The sequence below is a fragment of the Mandrillus leucophaeus genome, unplaced genomic scaffold (genome assembly GCF_000951045.1).
Source record: "Mandrillus leucophaeus isolate KB7577 unplaced genomic scaffold, Mleu.le_1.0 Scaffold352, whole genome shotgun sequence".
NCBI classification, from domain to species: Eukaryota; Metazoa; Chordata; class Mammalia; order Primates; family Cercopithecidae; genus Mandrillus; species Mandrillus leucophaeus.
The window spans coordinates 825971-851208 of NW_012103721.1; the positions used below are offsets into that span (position 1 = coordinate 825971).

Consider the following 25238-nt stretch of genomic DNA (forward strand, 5'->3'; position numbering starts at 1 on the left):
AAAAAAATTTACTTAACAAGTAAGTATGTGAGTTTACTTTTATTTTCTACTTAATTTATTTTTCATACTTTTTTTTAATTTAAAGCTTTAAGAAAGCAAGGAATGAAAATAGCCCTGATACCCAAAGAAGCAAATCTCATGCACCGTGGGAAGAAAATAGCCCCCAGAGGTAAAGGGAATCATTGTTTTTATAAAGGAGACAGTAGAAAAGGGGTTAGCACTTGCAGCTCATTGAATAAAGGAATCCAGCTGCTGGGTGGTTGATCACAGCTAGCCATGGATAAAGTGTGCAGACTGTAAATGAGTGTGACCCAGGGAGAGAGGGGCTGGGATTTCTGAAGTGGAAATCAACACTATGTTTTATAACATGAAACTTTTTCCTGGAAAGGCAAAAAGGTAACCTAGGAAATACTATGAAATTGCCTGTAAGGTAATATGTTTTTGAAAACTCTAAATGACATATTAATAATTTGTCCATTTCATGGTTTTGGTTAAAAACTTAAGTCAAGGGCAGGCGTGGTGGCTCACACCTGTTATCCCAGCACTTTGGGAGGCCGAGGCGGGTGGATCACGAGGTCAGGAGATCAAGACCATCCTGGCTAACACGGTGAAACCCCGTCTCCACTAAAAATACAAAAAATTACTCGGGCGTGGTGGTGGGCACCTGTAGTCCCAGCTACTCGGGAGGCTGAGGCAGGAGAATGGCGTGAACCCGGGAGGCGGAGCTCGCAGTGAGCGGAGATCGTGCCACTGCACTCCAGTCTGGGCAACAGAGTGAGACTCCGTCTCAAAAAAAAAAAAAAAAAAACTTAAGTCAAAAACTATAGCTGATGAATAGTGACGCTGGAAGACCTTTATTTCTAAAAATATGGATATGTCTAGTTTATCTCTGGTCAAACTACCAAACCAGTGACAGACCTGTGTTGTAACTCATGGTTCAAATTCTAACCCTGCCGTGTCCTAGCTACTTTATTTGGGCCACTTAATTAAGTAGTCTATATTTCAATTTTTTTCTGTTTAATAGGTTTAATAATTGTACTTCAGTGCTGAAGGTTGATAAGAAGATTAGCTGAGATAGAATGTAAAGCCTTTAGCTGAGTCAGTGTTTAGAAAGGGGAAATTTCATCATATGTATGAATTGTTACTGTTATTTGTATGTGTTCGTTTTTTTACTACTGAAGGCTAATGAGACAAATGGCATTCCTGTAAAATAATGACCTTTATGATTTGATTTGTCAGATCTTACCTCTTTTCTTTCAATAAATCTTGTCAGCAAAGAGAACCACATGCCTCTGGAGGTACCAGCTGTGCAGTTATGAATGACTCTAGGTCTGGGCTGGGCTATGTTCCCCCAGGACCTCTCTGGGCTCTTTTTGACCATTTATGTTTCTCTCCAGTGGACTCTACAATTCTCCCAGCGACCGCACTAAGTCACCAAAGTTCCCTTACACACGTCGCCGAAACCCCTCCTGTGGAAGTGACAATGACTCTGTACAGCCTATGAGGAGGAGGTAAGTGGAACACAATCCCTCTGTTAGTAGTTTTCGACAGAAGCATTTTGTCCCAGGCCTGACTTTATAACAGGTGATCCTTATACCAACATTACTGTTTCTCTTTAAAATAACAGGAAGCTTACTCTTTCTGACATAAAATAAGTTAGGAATCTCGAAGTATTTATCTTAAACAGCCAGAGTTTTAGGGAATAATTTCATAAAATATTGGCAGGAACTTGCTTTCTGTATTCTATTTATGACTGGTGTGTCTAAAAATAGTATATATAATATATAAAAACATGTATTATATATAGTATATTACACAGTAGAGACAACATGTCTTTTTTTTTTTTATTGAAATGGAGTTTCACTCTTGTTGCCTAGCCTGGAGTACAGTGGCACTATCTTGGCTCACCGCAACTTCCGCCTCCTGGGTTCAAGTGATTCTCCTGCCTCAGCCTCCTGAGTAGCTGGGATTACAGGCATGCGCTGCCACGCCCGACTGATTTTTTTTTTTGTATTTTTAATAGAGATAGGGTTTCTCCGTGTTGGTCAGGCTGGTCTCGAACTCCCGACCTCAGGTGATCCACCCGCCTAGGCCTCCCAAAGTGCTGGAATTACAGGTGTGAGCCACCACGCCCGGCCGAGATAGTATATCTTAATATATAAAACATATTAAGTGTTTCTACCCGAGAAGACAAAACTACACTTAAAGATAAGCCTTCTTAGCTGAGAAATGCCTTTTAAAGCACAGAAAAAAATGAATCCTGTTACATTTTACCTATAAGGTTAGAGTGTTTGAAGGGATTATATTTGTGTGTGTATGCTTAATAAAAAAAGTTCTTAGCTGGAAGTTTTGGACCTGTCTGCAAAGCAGGCTGGGCAGTGTGACAGGTGCAAGAGAGGAAGATGTAGAAATGACTTATCAGTGAAATTCTTTTTCACTCCTATGTGGCAGGGACTGTGGTTTACCTTGAGTACCTACATAATTGGCATTGTATAAATGACTTTTTCTTTTACCTTTTTTTGTTTTTTGTGGTTTTTGTTTTTGTTTTTGAGATGGTGTCTCGCTCTGATGCCCAGACTGGAGTGCAGTGGCTTGATCTCAGCTCACTGCAACCTCTGCCCCCTGGGTTCAAGCGATTCTCCTGCCTCAGCCTCCTGAGTATCTGGGATTACAGACATGCACCATCAGACCCAGCTAATTTTTGTATTTTTAGTAGAGACGGGGTTTCCCCACGTTGGTCAGGCTGGTCTCGAACTCCTGACCTCATGATCCACCTGCTTCAGCCTCCCTAAGTGCTGGGATTATAGGCATGAGTCTCTGCGCCCAGCCTTTTTCCTTTTTTTAAAAAAATAAAAATATGTAAACTAAAGTAGAAATGGGGTCTCACTTGCTATGTTGCCCAGGCTGGTCTTGAATTCCTTGCCTCAAACAGTCCTCCCACCTCAGTCTCCCAAATTGCTGGGATTACAGGCATGAGTCACTGCACCCAGCCTAAATAACTTTTATGATTACAAGAAGTTCAGTTCATGATGTCAGGTAACCATCAAGACTCTTTTTATGCACACTGCAGGTTTGGAAGCCAAGCCCTTCTTTCCACCTATGCCCTAGTTAATACACACTTGCTGGCCCTTTCCTGCTTGATCCCTTTTGCTTCTGCTGGTTTCCTAGAGTTTTGCCCCCAGCTTTCTGAAACCAACTTCAACTTCACTGAAATTCTTTGATGGTTAAGAAGAGAAGGGTCTATATTACCTTCATGTAGTAGGACTGACATGAGGGGGCTAGATCAGGACCAACAGTGATTAGATAGGATAAGAGAGCAATAGTAGGCATTTGTTTGCTGTTGGCCATATTCCAAGTACTGAGTAAAGTGCTTGCTATATACTATTTCATGTAATCCTGACGGTAACAACTCTTTGGGAACTGGCATTTGTATTGAGGCATGATGTGATTCTAGCAGAGGGGGATTAAATAGGGAATTGGTGCAAAGGTGTAAGTAGGATTGAAGGCGCAAAAAGCAGAGAGTGATGTACCTCAGAGATCTAGCTGCTGTTACTGCCTGTGGACTGAAGGAATGCAAAGAGAGAACTGGGTGTTACCTAGAGACCAGAAGCCGCTTCCACCTTTGAGCTGGCAATCCTGAGCCTGTGCTTGCTGCTGACATTGCTGCAGGCACCGTGATGGATGCTAGGCAGGGACCGTTCTTGCTGACGTTGCTGGAGGTACCACCACTGTAGCCAAACAAAGAACACCCCCTTCTCAGGAGTGCAAGAGTTGATGCCACGGGTACAACTAGAAGCAAAATCACTTTCCCCTTTCTCTGCCTTCAAATCTTACTGCAGTCTCTTTTAACTAAAACTCAGCTGGCAAAGGTGTCCAGGAATATAAAATGTCCAGGCTTTCTATCTCGGCAGTAGAGGGCAGATTATAGAGGAGTCAGTAGAGGCTGAGTACCAATGAAAAATATTCAGCCCAGCATCACCATCTCACTTTTACAGATGAGAAAACTGAGGCTCAGGGAGATGATGGTAGCTTGTCTTCTGTGGCACACATGGGATTGAAATCCCAGTCTGTATATCTGAAAAAGTTGGAGATAGTGATAGCCCTCATTTAAATAAAGCTGTCCTTCAGCCCTTACTCAGCTTTCTCCTTGGGAACACCAAGAGTTGGTTCAACTTGGACAATACTTAAAAGCAAAGCAACGCCACTGGGAAATACTTTAAAATGCATTTGTGTGTATTGTGTGTTGAGGCAACATAGCTGGCATGGATGATGACAATTTAGCATATATTATTGGTAGATAGAGTTTTATAGTTTCCCACCCTTAATTAATTAGTGCAATTTGTCAGCACTCCCTAAATAAAATAATTACACATGTTGAGCAGATAGTCATTTTAACACATTTGAAAATGAACTTAATTAAATTTTGCTAAAATATGCCTAAATTTGCATATTTTCATACAAAATAATTGCTTGAAATAGTTTGCAGCATATACACTCCCAAATCCAGACTTGACTTCTACAATGAGGTTCATTTTCCGCTGGCTTCCTGTGAAACACAGAGAAGTAATTGTGGAGAGTGGATACAGGATCCTTTCATTGGCATATTCCGGGGGGAAGGCTATTTAAATTTGCTAGAAAGAGAATCTTTTTGCCTGACCATCCCTAGAGCCTTTTGCCTGGTGCACTTACAGGTCTCTTTTGGGGATCTGTGTTTTGAGGCAACAAGCCATTGCTGCATGTTGACATAAAAAGACTAAAGTACATTGTTCTCTGTTTCTTTCCAGTATAAATGCCCTGTAAGTGTCCTTATCCTTGTCAGTCTTGTTCTATCTTCACACATATTTACCTTGCACTGGGCACAAATCCCTACATTGCTGGATTAACACTGGCATTTAAAATCGAGACATGTCATCAGCATGGAAAAATCTCAAGGACTTAAATTTAATAATAGGAAATTATATTTTGCTTTGGATGCCAGGATAATACATTTTGCAATAGATGTCAAAATTTCATATTTTGTCAGTTGTTTATCATGAGATGGATACAGGCTATCAAATTCTGGCTGAGTCCAGAATAGTGATCCTTAACCTTTTTGGGTAATACTACCCTCTGAGATCTGGTGAAATGTTGGATTCATTCCCTAGGGAAAGACAGGTTCCTATTTAAATACATATAAACATTTCCATATAATTTTCAAAGTTCATGGAGACCCTGAAGCCTGCTTGTTTAAACATTCCTATTCTAGAAAAAGAAAGCCAGCATTTTTTCTGGTAGTACAGTATATTTTCACTCCTTAGCTTTCACTTTTACATTAAAAAATGTTTGAGTGCCTGTTGTATGCCATGCAACGTGCTGCTACCACCAGACAAAGTTCCTGTCCTTTGGGAGCTTAGATGCTATTAAGGGATAAATATATGAGTCATAGGAATATATGTGCCATTATGACTTTAATATGTAATATGAAGGTAAGCTATGTGGTACTTAGGGGAATTTTAAAAACTTTTTATTGAAACCTAGCATGCATACAGAAAAGTACACACGTGTCATAAGTGTAAATGCGTGATAAATTTTTTATAAATAGACACCCGTGTAATGAGCACTGTCAGGGGAAGTTTGCTGAATCACTGAGCCAAAGAGGTTGGGGTAGATTTCTTGAGGTTGGATGCTTGAGCCAGGATCTGAGATACAAACAGGCTAAAAGAAAGAAACGATCATACCAGATAGAGGGGCTAGCATGTGCAAAAGCCTTGGGAATGGAAAGAAGCAGGGAGCCTTTGTGAAAAGGAAAAAGGCCAGTGTTTATCAGACTCTGAGAGTGAATAAAAATGTGTTAGAAATGCGGATAGAGAGAAAGATGGGATCAGACCTTACAGCCCACCTGGCCTTTGTTCAGGATTTTGGTCCTTAGACCAGTGGTTTTTTACAGGAAGTACAATAACATCACCCTTGTGTTTGTAAAGATGACCCTCACTGTCTTGTGGAGAAATGGTGAAAGAGGGTAGTGGCAGAAATGGAGAGACCAGGTGGCAGGCTATGGTATGAGTCCTAGCAATAGAGAATGGGAGCATGGACCAAGGTGGTGATGTGGAGATATAAAGAAGTGGATGGTTTCAGTAGCCAGTAGGAGGTAAAACTGGTAGGAGAATCAGTATGAGGGGTGGAGGAGAGGGAGCTGTCCAGAATGAAACCCAGGCTTGTTCAGTTTTTTTAATTCAATGTGTTGCATAGAAATAGAATCATCAGGACTTTACAGGCTTGAAAGGGACAATTGCCAATTTAGTTTCTGATATCCTGAATTTGTGGTGCTTCTGAGAAATCCAAGTGCACGATTCACATGGGTTGTTGAATGTAAGTCAGGAGCTAGATTTGCTTTATGGACTGAAATATAATTTTAAGTATGTTACTTGAAGTATAGAGATTAGGTTGTTTAGGTGGATAGTATAGATAGAATGCAAAAAGACAAAGCCAATGACAGAGTTGTAGGAAGCTCCAGCATTTGTCTTAATTGAAGATTAACTGTAATGAAGAAAGAGAAATTGTGGCCATGGAAAAATCAAGAGAGTGAAAATTTGCATACCAAATGTCTCCCTTCTCTCTTCGTTCCCAGAATACTAGAATCCAGGCTTATATTACTTAGGCAGAAAATTAGAGAATCCCTTTGTAAGAAATGAACAGGGTCAAGAGAAAAGACTATGGATACTAGCTTTCAAAGCATCTTCCAATGAAATTGTTGTATCTCCCAGGCATGAGATTAGAGAATCCCACTGCAGGAAATGGACCAGGTACAAGAGAAAAGACTTGCATATACTTACTTTCAAAGGATCATCCATTGAAATGATTGAAGCTGCCCTCATATTACTGTGAGGCCATTAATTAACATGCTCTGCACCAACCAAAGGGCTCCAGTCACCTTAACACTCACTGCTTGGATAGGAATAGAGAGCCATGAACACCTGCATTTGAGCATTGCTTCTGTCTGGAAAGGCAGAGACTAAAACAAACAAATGGGGTGTAGGGTGGGATTGGGGGCATTCTCACTGGAAACAGACAGTATAGGAAAGAAAAATTTCTAAAAAACTATTTAGGAAGATGAAAAAATAAATCCATGAATTTCTATCAATACAAAGGTAAGAACTAATGAATAAGAGTTTTTAGGCTTTAAATTAGTGTGGCAGAATTTAAAATAATCAGTAAAAGATTTGGAAGGTAACATTAAGAAAATCTTCCCCAAAATGGAACCAAAAAGCCCACAATAAAACAAATGTATGGAAATAAGAGTAATAAAATTATCAAACCTAGATATCAAACATTCAACTAATACAATTTCTAAGAAAAAAGAACAGAGAAAACATAGGAAACTATTAAAGAAACAGCACAAGCAAATATTCCAGAACTGAAGGATGTGACATTATAAAGCAGAACCCACTGAGCAATTGACATAATTGATTGAAAAGTTAGATTTATTCCAAGGTCCATTATAACTAAATTTCAAAACATTATTGATTAACAAAGAATTCTAAAGTTTTGGAAGGGGCATGGGAATATGGGAGAGAAAAATCCATGTGCAAATGGTGACAAATCACAATGACATTGGGGCCAGGTACGGTGTCTCACGCCTGTAATCTCAGCACTTTGGGAGGCCAAGGCGGGTGGATTACCTGAGGTCAGAAGTTCAATTCCAGCCTGGCCAACATGGTAAAACCCCGTCCTTACTAAAAATACAAACTAGCCAGGCATGGTGTTGCATGCCTGTAATTCCAGCTACTGTGGAGGCTGAGGCAGGAAAATCATTTGAACCTGAGAGGCGGAGGTTGCAGTGAGCCGAGATCACGCCACTGTACTCCATCCTGGGCCACAAGAGTGAAACTCCATCTAAAAAAAAAAAAAGAAAGAAAAAACAGACATCAGGCTGCTTCACAGTAATATCAGAGGAAGAAGGCAAAGAAGTATTGCCTTGAGAAGTCTGAAAGATTATTTTCAGTTTAGGAGTCTATGCCCAGATAACCATAATTGTTTGCATAGAATAAAGACATTTTCAGAAATTGTGGGTCCCAAAAAAGTGTATCTGTCATGCAATTTTTTTCTGTTAGCAGCTGAAAGATACACTTTACCAAAACCCAGACAAGTTACCAAAAGACCTGGAGATGTGGGGTCCATCATACAAAGAAGCAAAAGGAGTTCCTTGGATCATGATAAAGGGAGTTAATCAAAAGTGGGTGGTCCAGGTATGAGCAGGAGGGCAGAGGGATCCAGGAGGGATATAAATGGAACTTGGAGATTACCTGCGTATCCATCCATAGCAGGAGTTTTGCAGTTCTCTCAGAGTTTGAAGAATAGTGATAAGCAAAAGAACCCTAAGCAAGTGATATGTACATGGAAAACTTAGGCAAGTATCCTCTCTCGGAAAATTTAAAACCTACAAAAGAATGGAATCATATTCCTGGCACACTATTTAGATCATCTGTGACCAATTTCAGTATAATTGTGTTTATGCTAAATAGTGACCCCAAAATTTGATATAAGAACAGGGGCCACATATTGCTGTTAATGTTATTGGATATAAGTGTATTGGAGGAAATGGGGTAACGTAAGCCATACATTAAAGAGATCAGAGTGGGAAGGTGCTGGATTACAGATCGTAAGGAAATGGAGCATGGGGCATAGACACCACTCTCAAGAAGTTTGGCTTTGAAGGAGAGAGGAGAGACTGGACAGATGAAGGGGGATGTGTACTCAAAGTAGGTCTGTGTTTGTTTAAACAGTAGAGACTGAAAAAGTTAATAGCTTATAAAAAGAGTCTGCCAGACGGGCAAGGTGACTATGTGTGAGAGGTGAGAGGGTAGTTAATGAAAGTCATCGAAAAGACATGGGGTGATGGGACGCGCAAAGCACTGGTGGAGGGACTGACCTTGGTAGTAAGGATAAATCCATAAATAACAGGGAGGAAGATGTTGGTAAGTTTTTATTTTTGGTAGCAGGAAGATGAAAGAGTTCCATCTGGAGGCTACTTTTTCCTTTGGAAGGAGAAAGCAAAGTCATTTGCTGAAACAGGGATACTGTAGGTCAGAGGGTTGCAGGATGAAGAGTTTGAAACTGCTTTGTACTTACATCTGAAAAAAGTGGCAGGATTGCTGAACTGTGGTACAGCCCCACTTGAGGTTTATGAACGTGGATTTGTAGTGTAATGTGCCCCTTTTGTGTGACTCCTTCCAGCACTGCTCAACCAGCTGTTTAGAACTGATCCAGAAAACTTGCATAGTCGGATTCACCCATGCCTGGGATTTTGCCAAAAAGACGGAATGAAAAACAGAGTTGGGGAACGTGTTCAGTATCAGCATGCATGTTATTGAAATGATGGATTAGGAAATCTAAGCTGAGTACAGAAGACAGTGAAGAGAAGTGAAGAGCTGGTGGAGAGTAGCCAGGTCAATAGATAGTCTTATTAGGGTCAAAGAAAAGAAAGAATGGAAATAGTTGAATAAGCAATAACAGCTTATCTTGGTTGAGTGCTAACAATGACCCAGGTCCTAGTGTATGCATTTTAAATAGATTAATTCATTTTATCCTTTAGAGCAGACTTCAAAGGAGATTCTATTAAAAGTAAGTCACTGAGTAGAAAAGTAACTTATTTAAATCACACAACTCATCAGTGGAGAAGATGAAGTTCACATTCATGTTGTCTGGCTCTAGAGCCAACACCTTTAACCAGGATGCCCCATTGAAGCTGTTTGAAAGTAAATGGGGAGTGGTAAACAGAAAGGAGATTGTGGTAAGAGAGCAAAGTGTTTGGAGGTGCTTACAGACGATGAAGTCCAAAGTATGACCATGAGGCAGGTTGCTGAGTTGAAGTGGAGGAGATTATGAGAGAAGAAATAAAGAGAATTTGGAGCCCCAGGGTATGGGAAAGGGCATCCAAGTGAGATGATGTCATTTCCACTATGACGGAAATCAGCTTGGAGGATTGCAGTTCTGCAACTGCAGACTAACCTCATCATTGGATTAACGGAATTCAGACGGTTTGCCTGTCCCACTAGAGTGAGGCCAGGTTATGTTATTAACATTATATTTCTGGGATATGACGTATGTAGGGTTAGGCATATACATATGACTTAAATGTTTGGTGAATGAATGAATGTATGACAGATATGTGTAAACTGAAGTGAGACTCATTTTGGTGTGCTTTCCTTAGCCAATTGATAATCTCCTGTTTTCCTAAATGTCTTTATTTGTTTTCACAGGAAAGCCCATAACAGTGGTGAAGATTCAGATCTAAAGCAGAGGAGGAGGTAAAAAAAACAAAAATGGAAGGAGAGTCAGAGGGAAGAAGGGTTAGCAGATTTAGAAATGTTCAGAGTTGAGGAAAGAGTGGGGGTATTATTGCTTTTTATTTTTTTTACTTTCAAAAACCAGTTTGTCTTCAGCTGATTCCCAATCTTCCATTCTGTTGCGTCTTAAGACTATGCTGTTTCCTACTCCCTTGTGTCTCAGAGGAGCTGTCTCATTTATCTGTTGCCATATTATAATCCACTCCAGAACTTAGTGGCTTAAAGCAGCAACAACTGTACTTATCTAGTATAATTCTGTCAATTAAACAGGTAACTTTTTAGCTAGTCTTGTTCACAATTTCATGAGGCTGTGGTCAGATGACAGCTGAGGTTGTGTTATCTAGGGGGCCTTTCTCTTTCATGTTGGCATCTTGGCGGAAAGGCTGCAGGCCTGGGACCTCTCTGCATAGTTTCTCCACCTAGCTAGCTTACACTTCTGTAGACACTTCTTTTGCACTTCTTTAGGCTGGAAGCAGAAGCTACCAGTATGTTAAGGGGCGAGTCCTGGAACTGACATAGTATCCCTTCCACCTCATTCTATTGGTAAAATCAGTCACAAGACCAGTGTAAATTAAGAGGCTAGGGAAATAAACTCTACCTCTCTCAGTGGGGCGGATGGGAGGGTTACAAGATTTTGTGTCCACATTTAGTCCACCACCAGCTTTGCCATGTCAGAGTTCTGTTGGAAGTAATTGATTTTGTGGTCCTTTCTGGGAACATGCTGACATTCACCTTAATCGGTTTTTATATTTCCCCTGCATTGCCATTTCGCTGAGCTATCGACTCAGTCAGATGTCTTACTGAGTTCAGAAACACTGACTTGGAGAGGGATAATACAGCTCTTGATGTTTGCATTGATAATTTTGCTGCAAAATGAATTCCAGAGGACCAATATAAACCTTTCTGAAATTTTTCATGAGTGATAAACGTGTGTTTTTTCTTTTGTTCTTACCATTTTGTCTTCAGGTCACGTTCACGCTGTAACACAAGCAGTGGTAGTGAATCGGAAAATTCTAATAGAGAACACCGGAAAAAGAGAAACAGGTAATATCTCAATATCATACTTAACTGGCAGTCTGACATCAGAAGCTGCCTTTGGTGGTAGAAACTGTGTCCTTTGTATGTCTGGTTTTTCCGTCTGTGTTTGAGAAGCATCTGGCACTATTTTGAAGCACTTAGTTTAGGAAACTTTAGCTCTTTAAATGGAGTTTTCTTATCCTCACAATAAGATGATTAAACAACTTGACAATGAGGTCTCTTCTTGTGTGTGTGTGTGTTTTTAAAGATGATTCTGTATATAGCTACAATGTGTAGCGAATTTCTCTAAGGCTGGTAAGAAAGTTTACCATTTGTAGAGAGATTCTCCCTGAACTATCTCTTCAGTGGCATTACTATATTTTACCCAACCAAAAATAACTCATTGTTTCTTAGATTCTGCAGTTTCAGGCTCACGTATACATATGTGCTGATAATATGTGCATTTACTCATCTGTGTGTGCCGGACATACCATATATATAAGATACATTTTTTAAGAGATTTTTAATCACATCATTTGACATGTAATCAGTATTAGTCGTGGCTTAATGCATTAATCAGTTATCCCTAATTCCAAAATATGCACTTGAAAACAAGAAGTATTTGTGTGATTAATGAAAAGAGCACCTTGGGAGTCAGAGGGATTTGATTGCCAATCATGCTAGTTGTTAACCCAGTGGTTCTCAACTGGGGGAGTTTTGTCCTCCCTGCCTTCTCCCCAAGGACATTTGGCAATATTCAGAGTCATTTTTTATTGTGACAATTGGGTAGGGGGGTTGCAACTGGCCAGGGATGCTGCTAAACATCCTACGATGCATAGGACAGGCCCTGGCAACAAATAAGCGCCTTGTACAAAAACATTATCGGTAGTGTCACTCTTGAGAAACCTGTTTTGACCTAATGTGGACCTCTGGCCTGGTTGCTTTAGTTTTCTGAGTTATCTTTTTCTCTTCCAAAAATTGAGGAAGGCCAGGCACAGTGGCTCATGCCTGTAATCCTAGCACTTTGGGATGCCAAGGCAAGCGGATCACCTGAGGTTGGGAGTTCTAGACCAACCTGACCAACATGGAGAAACCCCATCCCTACTAAAAATACAAAATTAGCTGGGTGTGGTGGTGCGTGCCTGTAATCCCAGCTACTCAGGAGGCAGAGGCAGGAGAATCACTTGAACCTGGGAGGTGAAGATTGCGGTGAGCTGAGATTGTGCCATTGCACTCCAGCCTGGGCAACAAGAGCGAAACTCCATTTCACACAGAAAAAAAAAAAGAAAAGAAAGAAAGAAAGAAAAATGAGGAAGTTGGATTAGATAATCTCCAGGGTCTTTCTTTAGTGCTTAGAACCCTTGTGCTTGGCACAAATTGAATCGGTGGCCCTCTCTAACTACGAAGCCTGTGTGATAATAGCCCAGACAGCACTGTAAGGGTGGACAGTTTTTTAGGAAAGCATTCTATGTGGAGTCTGCTGAGGCTGGAATTACACTAGACAGATGGGAGATCTCAATGTGTTATGACACCTTTCTCAAAGAAATGATTTCAGTTTCTTCTGTGAAAACCCACATGTGGGAGGTAGCTCCTTCTTAGGTACCCTCTTACTGATCAAAAATTCAATATTTCTGCACAAACAAAACAAAACAAAGCAAAAATACCCACTTATTTTCCCATTTAAAACTTTTTATTGATCACGCCAGTATTTTAACTCTGTTTCTGTTTTGCTTAATATATTCTAATTTGTGCCCATAAATGTTCTTTTCTCAACTGTTCAGAAGGTGGCCCATTTAAAAACATTTTTGGGGTGACCAAAATTGTTCACATTCACTACTGAAAATGAAACACTAGTGAAAGGTTGCCATCAAGTAATTAAGTTGCTCATTACTGATCTGGTTGCAGTGGATTTAATATTTCTTGTCAGTATTTTCTCCCTTAAGAGTTTCTTCCCCCTTTTCCCTGGAGATTCTTAGATTGGCTTTCTTTGTACTGTGTAAATAGTATGTTTTAGAATAACGATGATTCTGAATGTTTAATGAACTTTGTAAGGCTAGTAATGAGAAATAGCTTTCAAAACACATTCTGACACATTTCATGCAAAAGATCCAACAGGCTTTCACAATCATTTATGCTACCTGTAGAAATATTGCTCTAGGAATACCTAAGTTGCCTATGTCTGTAGAAGATGTGGTGTAGTTTGCCTGTCAATAGCATAGCAAAAAGTGAGCAGAGGAAGAAATACAGCTTTCAGTTCTGATCCTCACTGCTACAAATTAGGGTGCAACAGGTACAGAGAAAGAGGGTAGAAACTCATTGTGTTGTCTGTGTCTTGGTGCCATTTACCTATTATGCTGTGCTGCTGCCAACCCCTCCATCCCATTATTAGCCTCTTAAATTTTGCCAGAACCCACCCATCCCACATGAGGATGCATAGGTCTAGATATTTCAACTGCAGCCCTGCAGTCTCTTCAGCCTCATTCATCCTTCCTTTTATTGGCTGACAGTGTGATCCAGCCAGTTCTTTGTGCTTTTATTACAGGACTCTGGTAACCCTATAATGGGGCAAACAGAATCTTATACATGCTGATGTTCTACCTCTTGCCCGTAAGGTCTGTACACTCAGCCCCAGGATGCTTCATTACTTTCCAGCTAGAGCCTGCACCCCGACGCACCCTGTGTTTCTGTCTCTAGGAAACTGTAGCCTAGGGAGAGGGACAACTACTGGGCAAATTTGCTTTTTAGAACCTCTTTTGGAGTCCATGATGTGTCCGTTGGAACTCTGGACAGAGTCACTTTTACTTTCTGGAAGTTGCATGTGGTGTTTGGGATGTTGCTCCCTCTGCTACTCCTTCTTGTGGGATTTTTTTTTTTTTTAAACGTAAAACGAGGTCTTTCCTGTTAGACATGAGGCCACTCCATGGAAATGTTGTTGTTTTCTTTTTTCCAGGAAGTCAACCCATTGGAGCATAAGCTGCTTTACTGTTTCCATGGATAACCATTTAAACATTTCTCATTTTGTGTGAAGAAAAAAGTTAATAAAACAATGTTTATGAATCAACTTTACCCAAAACAGGCTTTTGACAACCATTAAATTTTAAAAAATAATAATCCACACCAGCTCTGGAAGGCTAATGTTAGAAGCAAAGACTGTTGTTTAGTTTCGATTTTAGGAAAATGTAACTGTAAACCACCCCATCTGTCTGTCACCTTTGGGTCCAGACCTAACAAGGCCTGGTGTGTAAGGGTTCTTGTGTTAATTGTCCCCTAACTGTAGGGCTTCATCCCACCATGTTTCCTAGAACACCAGAGAAATTCACCCTGCTTCTTTATTTGGGACATCATTTATGTTTTCCCTTACCCCTTTCCACTTTGTTCTTTCTTTACTGTTCTCATAATCTGTTTGGGTATCCTACAGCTTTCTAGGTTTTGAGGTTTGAGATGATAATTTTTCACTCTCTTTTTATAACCAGATAGAAGTTGGAGGCACAGTTTTTTATTATAACACTTAAGATGACACCAAGTTTTCATTTATCCTTTTAGTTTCTCTACTGTATGCTCATCTCCCTCTCCATTCTCTTGCTTCACTTTTCACTTTTTATATCATGTTATTCTCTTCACCCAGTTCCTTTCTGTTTCCTGGACTTCCTTCCCAGTCTTTTTTCTTTTTTCTGTCTCCTCTGAATTCCCTCTCTCCGTAGAAGCCAATGATATGACACAGAATAACCTGAGGACTTGGGACTGGGTCTTGGTTCTGCTGTGTGCTGATATTTGACCTTGGGCAACTTGTATAACGAATTCAAGTATTAGTTTTCTTCTCTTTAAAGTTGGCGGGGAGTGGGGGAGGTGTGCTGTAACAACTGATCTATTTTGTTGAATGAGTTACTGTAAAGATCAAATGAAATGTAAGAAGTGAGAGCACTTTGAAGTACAGAGCCACATAGTCCTGTACCTACTTCCAGAGTTACTCACTGCTGCTGCATCACCTGTCCGCTCCTCCATCCTCTTCCAGCCTTTTTTGACTTTTCTTTTGGTCCTATCTTTCATTCTCCCACCTTTCCTAACTTTATACCTTAGGTTATTTTTACACCAGGATTCTTAACTTCTGATTCTTGGGTAGGTGCTGGGGGTTTCATAACCCCACGAAATTGTATGTTAAATTGTATGTAAAGTTGTATGTGGGCATCAAGTGTGTAGTTTTCTAGAGATAGGGTCTGTAGCTTTTACCAGATTTATAAGGAGGTGTTTATGTAGCACCTGCCCCCCCTTAAAACTTACAAAGTTTTATGGTCTAAAAGCTGAAGGATTAGATTGGTACTGGGAAATGAAATTGGTGTTTCAATTCCAGTGGGATTAAAAACTAAAATGCCTAAACTTTCTTTAGAGATTACTTTGCTGTACTGATTTGTGAAATAGTTGGTTCTATTGAATTCTTGAAGTTGGGAGCCTACTTAGTACAAGGCACTATAAAGTTAATCTATGTGAATATTAGATTATATTAGTTAGAATTTTGAATCTCGTCCCTGAGATCAGAAGGGCCAGCAGCTCGCTTATTGCTGTAGGTTTGAGACCATGGCCATGTGCTGGACTTGCCCAGGGTGTAGGATGAAGGAGGTCCTCGCAAGTAGACTTAGGAGAGTGAAACCTTTCATGAACTAGCTTTACCTAGATATGTCTTGAGCTTAATAAAATACCCTTGACATTCAAGGAAAAGGTTCTACAAAATATCCTTTGTGCTCTTGATGAAAATCAGCAGTCCTTTGAGCATTCACTGAGGAGAATCTTTGAATTACTCAGTCATTCTTAACTTTGATGTGTTGCTAGGCTCTTAGAATTTTGAAGTGGGAGGTGTGGAGGAGTGGGTGATATGAAGTAGCCTGGTGCATTTTTTTCTATCAGCATAAAAGTAGAAATAACTCGGGAGCCTACCAAGGATTAAAACAGTAAGAGAAATGAGAGAAGCTTAGGGTAATAGTAGAACTAGAGGAAATTGACAACAGGGGACTATTTGAACACTTCCCTAATTTTATTCTAGGATGTTTGCATCATAAACCTGAGTCATGTATGTCAGGTTGTATGTGTATATACATATGTACATGCAAATCTGGGAGCCTGTGCTATGAAATTGAACCCGCTTTGAAGAGTTCTGTGGCTGTGAGCTGGTTACTTTACCCTGTGAATCTTCATTTCTCACATGCAAAGTGAAATAATACCTGACCTGCCTACCTCACTAGAGGTTTGTGAAGATCCAGGAGATAATAGATGTGCTTTGAAAAGTAGAAAGTACCCTGAACAGGCAAGTCCTGTTAAATTGATAACATCTGGCACTGCTCAGTATTATCTGAAGTTCCTGCAGTATCTGTAAAATGGGGACCAGCTCCATTGAACAAAAAATAAATCAACGTTTTCTAACATGAATTTGTTCTGGCATGAATGTTGTTAGTTTCTCCCTAACAACATTAGGGTCTTTTAGACGTCTTTTAGGGTCTACTAGATGTCTATAGTATCTAAATAGTAGATTAAGACAGATTTAAATGTTTTAATTATGTTCCATAAGGTCTTTTATATTGTTTTTCTAAAATGAAGAAGCACATTTCTGTGTCAGAAATTTGGCACTGTAAGAGGGACAACATATCTGACTAGGGCAAATCTAGAAGATCACAATTTTGGTGGGATTTTGTTTTGGGAGTGGTAAAGAAGAACTTTATTGGCCCTGTACCCCAGGGAAAAAATATATTTAGGATGTTAGCAAACTTAAACTGATAAGCATTTCTTCCATGTTGCTTGAAAATAGGTAACTGCTTCCTTGCCAGGCACTGCCTACTGTCCTGCTCCTGATTTAGGGGCTGCAAACAAGTAAAAATTTTGGGTATGGAGAGAAGAGTTCATACAAAGCTAGTGGAAACAGACAGTGTTCACCATACTGCAGATGCAAGGGTTTCTGATTTCTACTTTAATAAGATATATCAAGATTTAGACATGTGATATGGATGATTTAGGGCTTCCAGAGTATAATCAAGGTTGACAGAGATGACTGTGGAAGGACAAAGCCGCAGCAACTGAGGAATGCTGTTACATTACTGAGTGAGGGCAAAATAGGTTAAAAATTCATGAAAACAGGAGAGTTTGAAAGGGAAATTGTGCCAAAAGTAGCCCATTGTAGTAGTGGGAGCTTAAGGAATAAGTGGAAGAGACAGAAGTACCTTTAAAAGCAAGTAAGAATAATTTATTGATGGTAGAGGCAGTGGGAAAAGCAAATGAACTTTTTGCTTGCTGGTCTTAAGGGTGTATGTCGACACATGCCTGGAACCAACATAAATTTCCCTAGGGAAGAAAAACTAGAAAAAAAAAAAAAAAAAGAAGATTGCTTTATAGCAGGTGATCCCAAAAAAAAAAAAAATGAGTACAGTTGATGAGAAACACAAGTTCACAATCAGTTGGGACCTGCAGATTTAATTTTGGCAATGGAGGGGGCCACATGAAGCAATTGTTTGGAATGTTATGTTATAGTTGAAGCGTATAAGTTCCTTTCAGTGTGTCTGTCTGGTTTGGAAATAAAACACAAATAGAGAAACATCAAGTTTTAAAGCTGGAAAGGATCTTTGCCATTAATTTTATATATGAACAGCCTGAGATTTGACCAAAAAAGATAAGCAATTCGCCCAAGGTCTCTGAGTCAGATAATGGCAGAGCTGGGAATGGAGAAAACTCAGGAGTAAGGTTTATGGCTTGTATCGTCTTGAAGCTTCATTTTACATTTGCTCTGAAAGACTTCTTAGATTCAGCGTTAAGCATGGTGTTTATCTCAGTGAATTAGAAGGGAATTAAGAACTTATGTAAAGGAAGGTTCTGTTAGGAGCAAAACTGCTAAAGGGATAGGACACAATAAAACTTGGGGATTTGTGTAAGAATTCATTTGATAATGTGAAGAATTTTGCAAAAGAGTCAGGACTGTGATTGGTAAGAAAGAAGAGGCTAGGAATAGTCATTTTCTTCATTGTTATCAAATGATTATATGGCATTTCATCTTCAAAACCTTTGCAGACTTTAATTAAATGTCAAAATGCAGTTAAAATCTAAATTGTATGGATAGTCTGGAAAAGTAGATTGTTGAAGTTTGGTAAGAGATGGAAGAAATACATTAGAATTCTGTTCTGAAACATGGTTAGAATTTGCTGTATTCTAAAGCAACCCTCTCCCTTACATATTAACTGAAAAACAAAAACCTTGTTATGATATACTTCCTACCACAGTTGTTGACCCTCTGTAGTTACAGATGGAGAAATGGACAAAATAGGATAAATGTAGACTTACTGGATCAATTGGTACTGGAAATAAATGTTTGTCAGTTTATTGAGGTTCACCTTAGATACAACATTTGAAAATTAATACATCCACGACACAAATGACAATGGACTCTTTTTCCCCTTTGAGATTTTGATGACTATGATGTAAGAGCACATTTTGACTTTTTAAAAGGTACTATGTCAAAACAATGTTTGCGGTATTTTATTCTTCATGATGTAAATCTGTACATCGAGATTAAAATACAGCAAGAAAGAAGCAAAAGCCATTTGGATTCTCCCACACCTGAGGATAAATGAGACTTAAAAAGTCAGAATCATCACAGGAAACATGTCTTTTTCATTTAAAGACTTCTTTAGTCACTCATGCATAAACAAAATAGGGATCTCCTGTGTCTTAAATACAGAGTGCTACAATATTCTTGCTTCTAGGGCTAAGATTTTTTTCTTTCCAAGTAGCACCTGTGTTTTTTAGAGCAGTTCAGCAGTGGAAGAAATGACACTTTCATTCTTGTAATGAGGCACCATTAACCAGAGGTCTTTTGTAAGGATGTAATTTCAAACTTCATTACAGGCCAAGGCGGCCACACTACCCTTTACTCAGGAAAATGTGCTTCTGTTGTGACTTTCCAAAGACTGTTACATTTTTAATGTGTCTTGTTAGAATATTTATGAAACAGCATCGCCAGTAGAGGGCATCTGTCTTTGAAACATGGATCACAAGGATATTAACTGATAGGGTTTCACTGCCCTCACTTTAGACTTTTCAGTTAGAAAAAAAGGTAAAGGTACATGTATAATCTTGAATTCTTTCTGATTTGGTCCTTATTACTGTTATAGCAGAATACAGGAAATACGCATGCTTATGTCTCAGGAGTTTTAATTTTTTATCGTCAGAGTGAAGTCTGAGTATGAGGGTAGCCAGCTGAATTCCACAATAGATAAGAATGAACATACAGTAACTGTGCTTCCTTTTCAGTGTCTATTACTCTAGGAAAAGTATGTGTTTGCCCAAGTTAGGCCTCAGCTTTGTTGGTAGGTTTGACCTCTCAAAAATATTTATAGACACCCCGACTTCCTGATACAAACATTTCACATTGTAAAAGTTAGTTCTGCCCATCAACTGCACAGTGATTTCATTCAGAATGAAAGCTGCATCCTAAAAGACTCCAGGGTTAGGAGTTAGGAGACCTGAGTTTTGTGTCCAATCCTGGGCCCAGCAATCCACGTGTAGGTTCCCATAGGAAGGGAGATGCCACCTTGCCAGTGCGGCACCTTCCCTGTGATTGTCTCTTCCTAACCCTGACCCCTCGGTCCTGGGGGTGTCCAGGACTGTTCCCCTACCCGCAAGCCTGGTGGGTTTCTGACTGTCACATGAACACAGAATGGCTTGTAGGTGTAGGTTCTGGCTACAAAAATGTGTGTCTGTGTGTTTACAGCACACATGGGTACCAACGTGCCATTTTCAAATAGGAGTGTTTGTTTCAAAGAATGATTAATAATTATGACCTCATAGTCATAGAAAACTATAGTCATAGTCATAGAAAACTATGATCTCATAGTTTTCTTCAGTTATTTCTAATATTAAGGTCTATAGCAGTATATGTTCAATTTAAATTTACTCTGTATATGCAATGAGAGAAAGAATTATGCTCTTAAATCTGTGAAAAATACCATGACGGTATCCTGTTAATCTTCAAATAATAGTCTATTAAAAATGAAAACTTTAGTGAGGAAATACATACACTTCAAAGGCTTGGAGTATGTTACAGATAATTTTTTACTTAGCACAATTCTCCTTTAATCTAGAGAGATTTAAACAGTTTCTTCCTCACAAAGTGCTGTTCTTTTCAACTTGAATTTTCTTTACATTATGTCTAAGTTATATGTGAAATGAATATTTGTCACCCATCCACTGATTCGCACCTGTAAGCAAATCCAGATATCAAGCCCACAGTCTATACTAAGTGCTATAACAGAGGAACCAAAAGACATCTGTTCAGAGAAAGAAATGCCTCCAAGCCTGCCTGTTCTTTTTACTTTTGTCTCGAAGCAGTTATGCTCATGCAGTGGCTGTACTGGGTGAGTACCTGGCAGTTCCATGCTGCTCTCTATACCCTGGGAGATGAACACTCTGGAGCAGCTTTCTGACGAGCTTACATAAATTAGAAGTTAAATATTCAAATAACAGGTGTTCAGTTTGCCAAAAAAAAAAAAAAAAAAAAAGGCTTCACAGCATCATTGTTGTGCATTCGAGACAGTATTTCACGTAAACAAAGTACTCCTCCTCTTCCCCCAATAGTACACCTCATTATTTGAAAGACTTGATACATCGGAAGTCCAAAATTTCTGCAGGTTGAGCATGGTCTATGGGTTTTGTTAAGTCTATATCATGCTTTAGAATTGGTTGCAAGACTTAAAAATTAGAAGAGTTCACTTTAAAAATCCAGATTTGGGGATTATCTTGTTTTTAAAAAATGAGAGGATTTGGTAACACTGTTCTGTGATCTTACATGTCAAGCACCTGTGCTTCCAAGTCTTTCCCACCTTTCTCTTTTCCTCATTTTCATTCCTTCCCCGGCCACATGCAGCATCCAACTGTCATTCCCTCTTAAATGTGTGAGCAGCCATGATGAGAATGGTGTATCTTATTCAGCTAATACATTATGCCACCATATTTAACTTTTTGTATGTCTAGATTTCTATCTTAAAAAATGGGAATTATATTTGGCACCTATTTTTGATGAAAACCTTGACAATTAGTATGACTTTTTAAGAGTATTTCAAAGTAAAACATTTATTACTCTTTTGACAAGCACATTTAAAATCATGATTTTGTTTCATCGGTTAAGATTGGCTCTATAGCAGACACCAAAGTTTCTTTAGTCAAAACTTAGAAATGTTTAAATTGAATTTTTGATACATGTCATTTTGCTAGAAAACTAGAATCAGAAGTCTGCAAATAACATGTATTTACATATATAATGAGTATTGTATACTTCTGTGTGTTTATATGTACTTACCTACATATAGATGTATTAATTCAGTTAATATGCATCTTTAGCTATAAATGATCATAATAAAATTTCTGCTGCTTAAATAACATTTAAAAGCAAGTTTAGGATGAAGCTAAAATGTGCCATCCAGGTAGATGTTAACTTCAGATGCATGGCTTTCCTTTCAGAATACGGCAGGAGAATGATATGATTGATTCAGCGCCTCAGTGGGAAGCTGTATTGAGGAGACAAAAGGAAAAAAACCAAGCCGACCCCAACAACAGGCGATCCAGACACAGATCTCGTTCGTATGTGGACTCTTTTTATACCTTGATTCGAAAACACTGAATTTGAAGTAGCATGTGGATATTCAGGTCTTCTAAAGTGTTTTAGTTCAACTAGGATTATTTCATTGTTTATTTGTCATATTTACCTTCTAATATTTGTCACATTTATTAGCCATGTTTGAAGCCATAGAAGTTGAAGCACAGTCAAAACAAAATGTCATGCAAACAAGGCCCTCAAAGCCATATTTTTGTTTTGTGTTGTTTCTTAACCAAAGTATACATTTACCTGAATAGATAGGAATAGTCTCCTTTGTTGTAGAGCCAGGCTGCTGGTGAAATACCTGCTGCTTCTCTCAGTTTGAGTCTGCACAATTCTCTGAAGCCTTGTTCCAGACTGAACCAGATGTAGATATCTTCCCATCAAAATACCATTTGCGAACAGTAGTCAGTGAGTGATTCATTACACCTCATTGTTGGAATTTGCGTGCTCCTTCTGTTGCTAGGCAACGCCTTGTGTGAGCACAATTACACCCTAATGGTGTGATTGCCAGTCCCCCAAATTAATTGTCTTTGAGCTGGTAAAGTTTCTGTGCACGTGTGTTTTAAATCTGAGCATTATCAAGATTTAGACGCCTTACTCCCACTCCATTTGCCAAACCATGGCTCACCTTTTTAAAGTGAGCCAAGACTAAGTACAAATCCTTTTGTGATGGTGGGTGGTTAGATGTCTGGTGTTGATTACTCACAGGGGGAGGAATTAAGTCCAGTTGCGTATGATAAGGAAATGAAACGATGTTGGGTAGTGGAGGTGGAGACTGCGTAGGTAGGTAGGGAGCTCTGAGGGAGCCAGGCAGGAGGGTGACAAGAGGACAGCTGTGAATGCCACATCAGGTTAAAAGAGATTAGGAAAGAACTCCGGAGTGTACCAGGGGGTTCACACCAGGACCTTTTGTGCTGTGGGACACTAAGGACACTTGTCAGTCTTAGATGTTTACCTTTCAATTAGAAATTAACCCCGTGTATATGTGTATGTATTTTATCAGTAGTGCATCATTGTGAGTGATGACTTTCTTTTGTAATAGAAAACCTGCAAATAGTCACTAAACCATGTACACCCTTACAGATGTATTAATTACTCTGTAATGTTTTTTTAGCAACCTAATTAAATTAGTGGTCAATTTAAAGCAGAAGTTAATGAAAATTTCCTTTGTTGTGATAGCACCTTCCCCCAACTCCATTAAAAAAAAAGGAAGTTTAGATATGAAAGAATCAGACCTCATTGAAGAAGTTTACTCAAAAGGCACAGAACCCAAGATTAGATCCGGCACAGTCATGGGTAAATCTTTTGCCACCACATTTTTACCTTTCCATGTGGAATCATTTTCTTTGAAGGACTTGTTATACACAAGGTTTGGCAACTTGATATTAAATCTTAAAACAGCATTCAGTTTTTATAACTATTTCTAAAGCATTATGAGTTCAATTAAATGTCAGTAGTACAATTAATTTATTTAAAAAGGAGAAAGTAAAATAAAATTAGAAAAAAATCCTATATGTAAGTTTTGAAGAAGCTAAAAAACATTCCTAGAAAAATAGTAAATAAATGGAACCATTCATTTGTAAATAAAAATTGGGAAATAGAATAAAGTTGTTATTACTATAATTCAGTTATATTATAGAGCAAATATTTGTAGTGGGCCTGGAAATTTAATCATTTTTTAGTCGAGTGGTCTGAGGTACATTTAACAGCCTTTAAAATTGAGGCAATTTGAGGTGAAATTTACATACAGTCAAATCCTCTCATGTGTACCATTTAATGAATTTTGACAAATGTATCCATAATCTATCCATCCTGCCAGTCAAGATATAGAATATTTCCATAATCCAGAAAGTTCCTTCATGCTCCTTCTAGTCAGTGCCCACCCTCACAACCAACTGCTGTTCTGATTTTTCTTTTTTCTTTTTTCTCTGTCACCCAGGCTGGAGTACAGTGGCACAATCTTGGCTCACTGCAACCTCTGCCTCCCAGGTTCAAGCCATTCTCCTGCCTTAGCCTCCCAAGTAGCTGGGATTATAGGCACCTGCCATACCACCCAACTAATTTTTCTATTTTTTCTATTTTTCTATTTTAAGTAGAGATGGCCAGCATGTTGGCCAGGCTGGTCTCAAACTCCTGACCTCCAGTGATCTACTGGGCTCAGCCTCCCAAAGTGCTGAGATTACAGGCGTGCACCACTGCACCTGGCCCTCTGTTCTGATTTCTATGATTGGTTTTTCTCTCTTGTTGAACTTCATATAAATGTAATAACACAATACATACTCCTTTAAAACCTTGCTTCTTTCACTCAACATGTTTTTGAGCTTCATCCATGGTATCAGTGGTTATTTAAATTTTTTGTAGAAATGCACCGCAGTATTTTTATCCATTCTCTTCTTGATGGACATTTGAATTGTTTCCAGTTTTCGCCATTGTGTTATAGTCATTCTGTACAAGTATGTGTGTGGAATCTGTTTTCTTTTGCTTTGGGCAAATACCTAGGAGTAGAATTGCTGGATTACAGGGTATTTGCAGGTTTAATTTTATAAGGAACTACCAAAATGATTTCCAGAGAGGTTGGATCATTTTATACCCCACTAACAAGATATGAGAGGGTCTTGTTCTGCCCCAGTTCTTGCTAGTATTTGAGTTTGTTGCTGTATTAATTTTCGTCATTCTACTAGGCTCGAAGTAGACATTCCATCATGGTTTTAATGAGCATTTCTTTCATGGCTAATGATGTTAACCACATTTTTGTGTGCTTATTGGTTATTCATATATCTTCATTTTTGAAGTGTTCAAATTTTTTGTCCAATTTAATTGGGTTTGTCCTTTTTATTATTCATCTGTAGGTTATTTATGTATTCTGGATAAAAGTTCTATTTCAGATATCCATATTATGAGTGAATACTTTCTCCCAGGCTGTGCTTTGCATTTTCATGTTCTTAACATTGCTTTTTCATGAGCAGACTTTTTAATTTTTGATGAAGACCAATGTATCCGTTTTTTCATTTCTAGTTAAGGTTTTTTTTTTTTTTTTTTGAGACGGAGTCTCGCTCTGTCACCCAAGCTGGAGTGCAGTGACCGGATCTCAGCTCACTGCAAGCTCCACCTCCCGGGTTCATGCCATTCTCCTGCCTCAGCCTCCCTAGTAGCTGGGACTATAGGCGCCTGCCACCTCGCCCGGCTAGTTTTTTGTATTTTTTTTAGTAGAGACGGGGTTTCACCATGTTAGCCAGGATGATCTCGATCTCCTGAACTTGTGATCTGCC

The 25238-nt window shown here is 39.1% G+C and overlaps 1 protein-coding gene across 1 annotated transcript in view; it reads left to right on the forward strand.

The window, feature by feature from the left end:
- The window catches only part of EPB41L4A (erythrocyte membrane protein band 4.1 like 4A), a 187655-nt gene that overhangs the window by 145328 nt on the left and 17089 nt on the right, over window positions 1–25238 (forward strand). The window contains exons 14-18 of the mRNA XM_011989408.1: window positions 86–169; window positions 1398–1511; window positions 10239–10286; window positions 11292–11369; window positions 21831–21950. Coding sequence (XP_011844798.1) covers window positions 86–169; window positions 1398–1511; window positions 10239–10286; window positions 11292–11369; window positions 21831–21950 — 444 coding nt within the window. The remainder of the gene's footprint in view (window positions 1–85; window positions 170–1397; window positions 1512–10238; window positions 10287–11291; window positions 11370–21830; window positions 21951–25238) is intronic.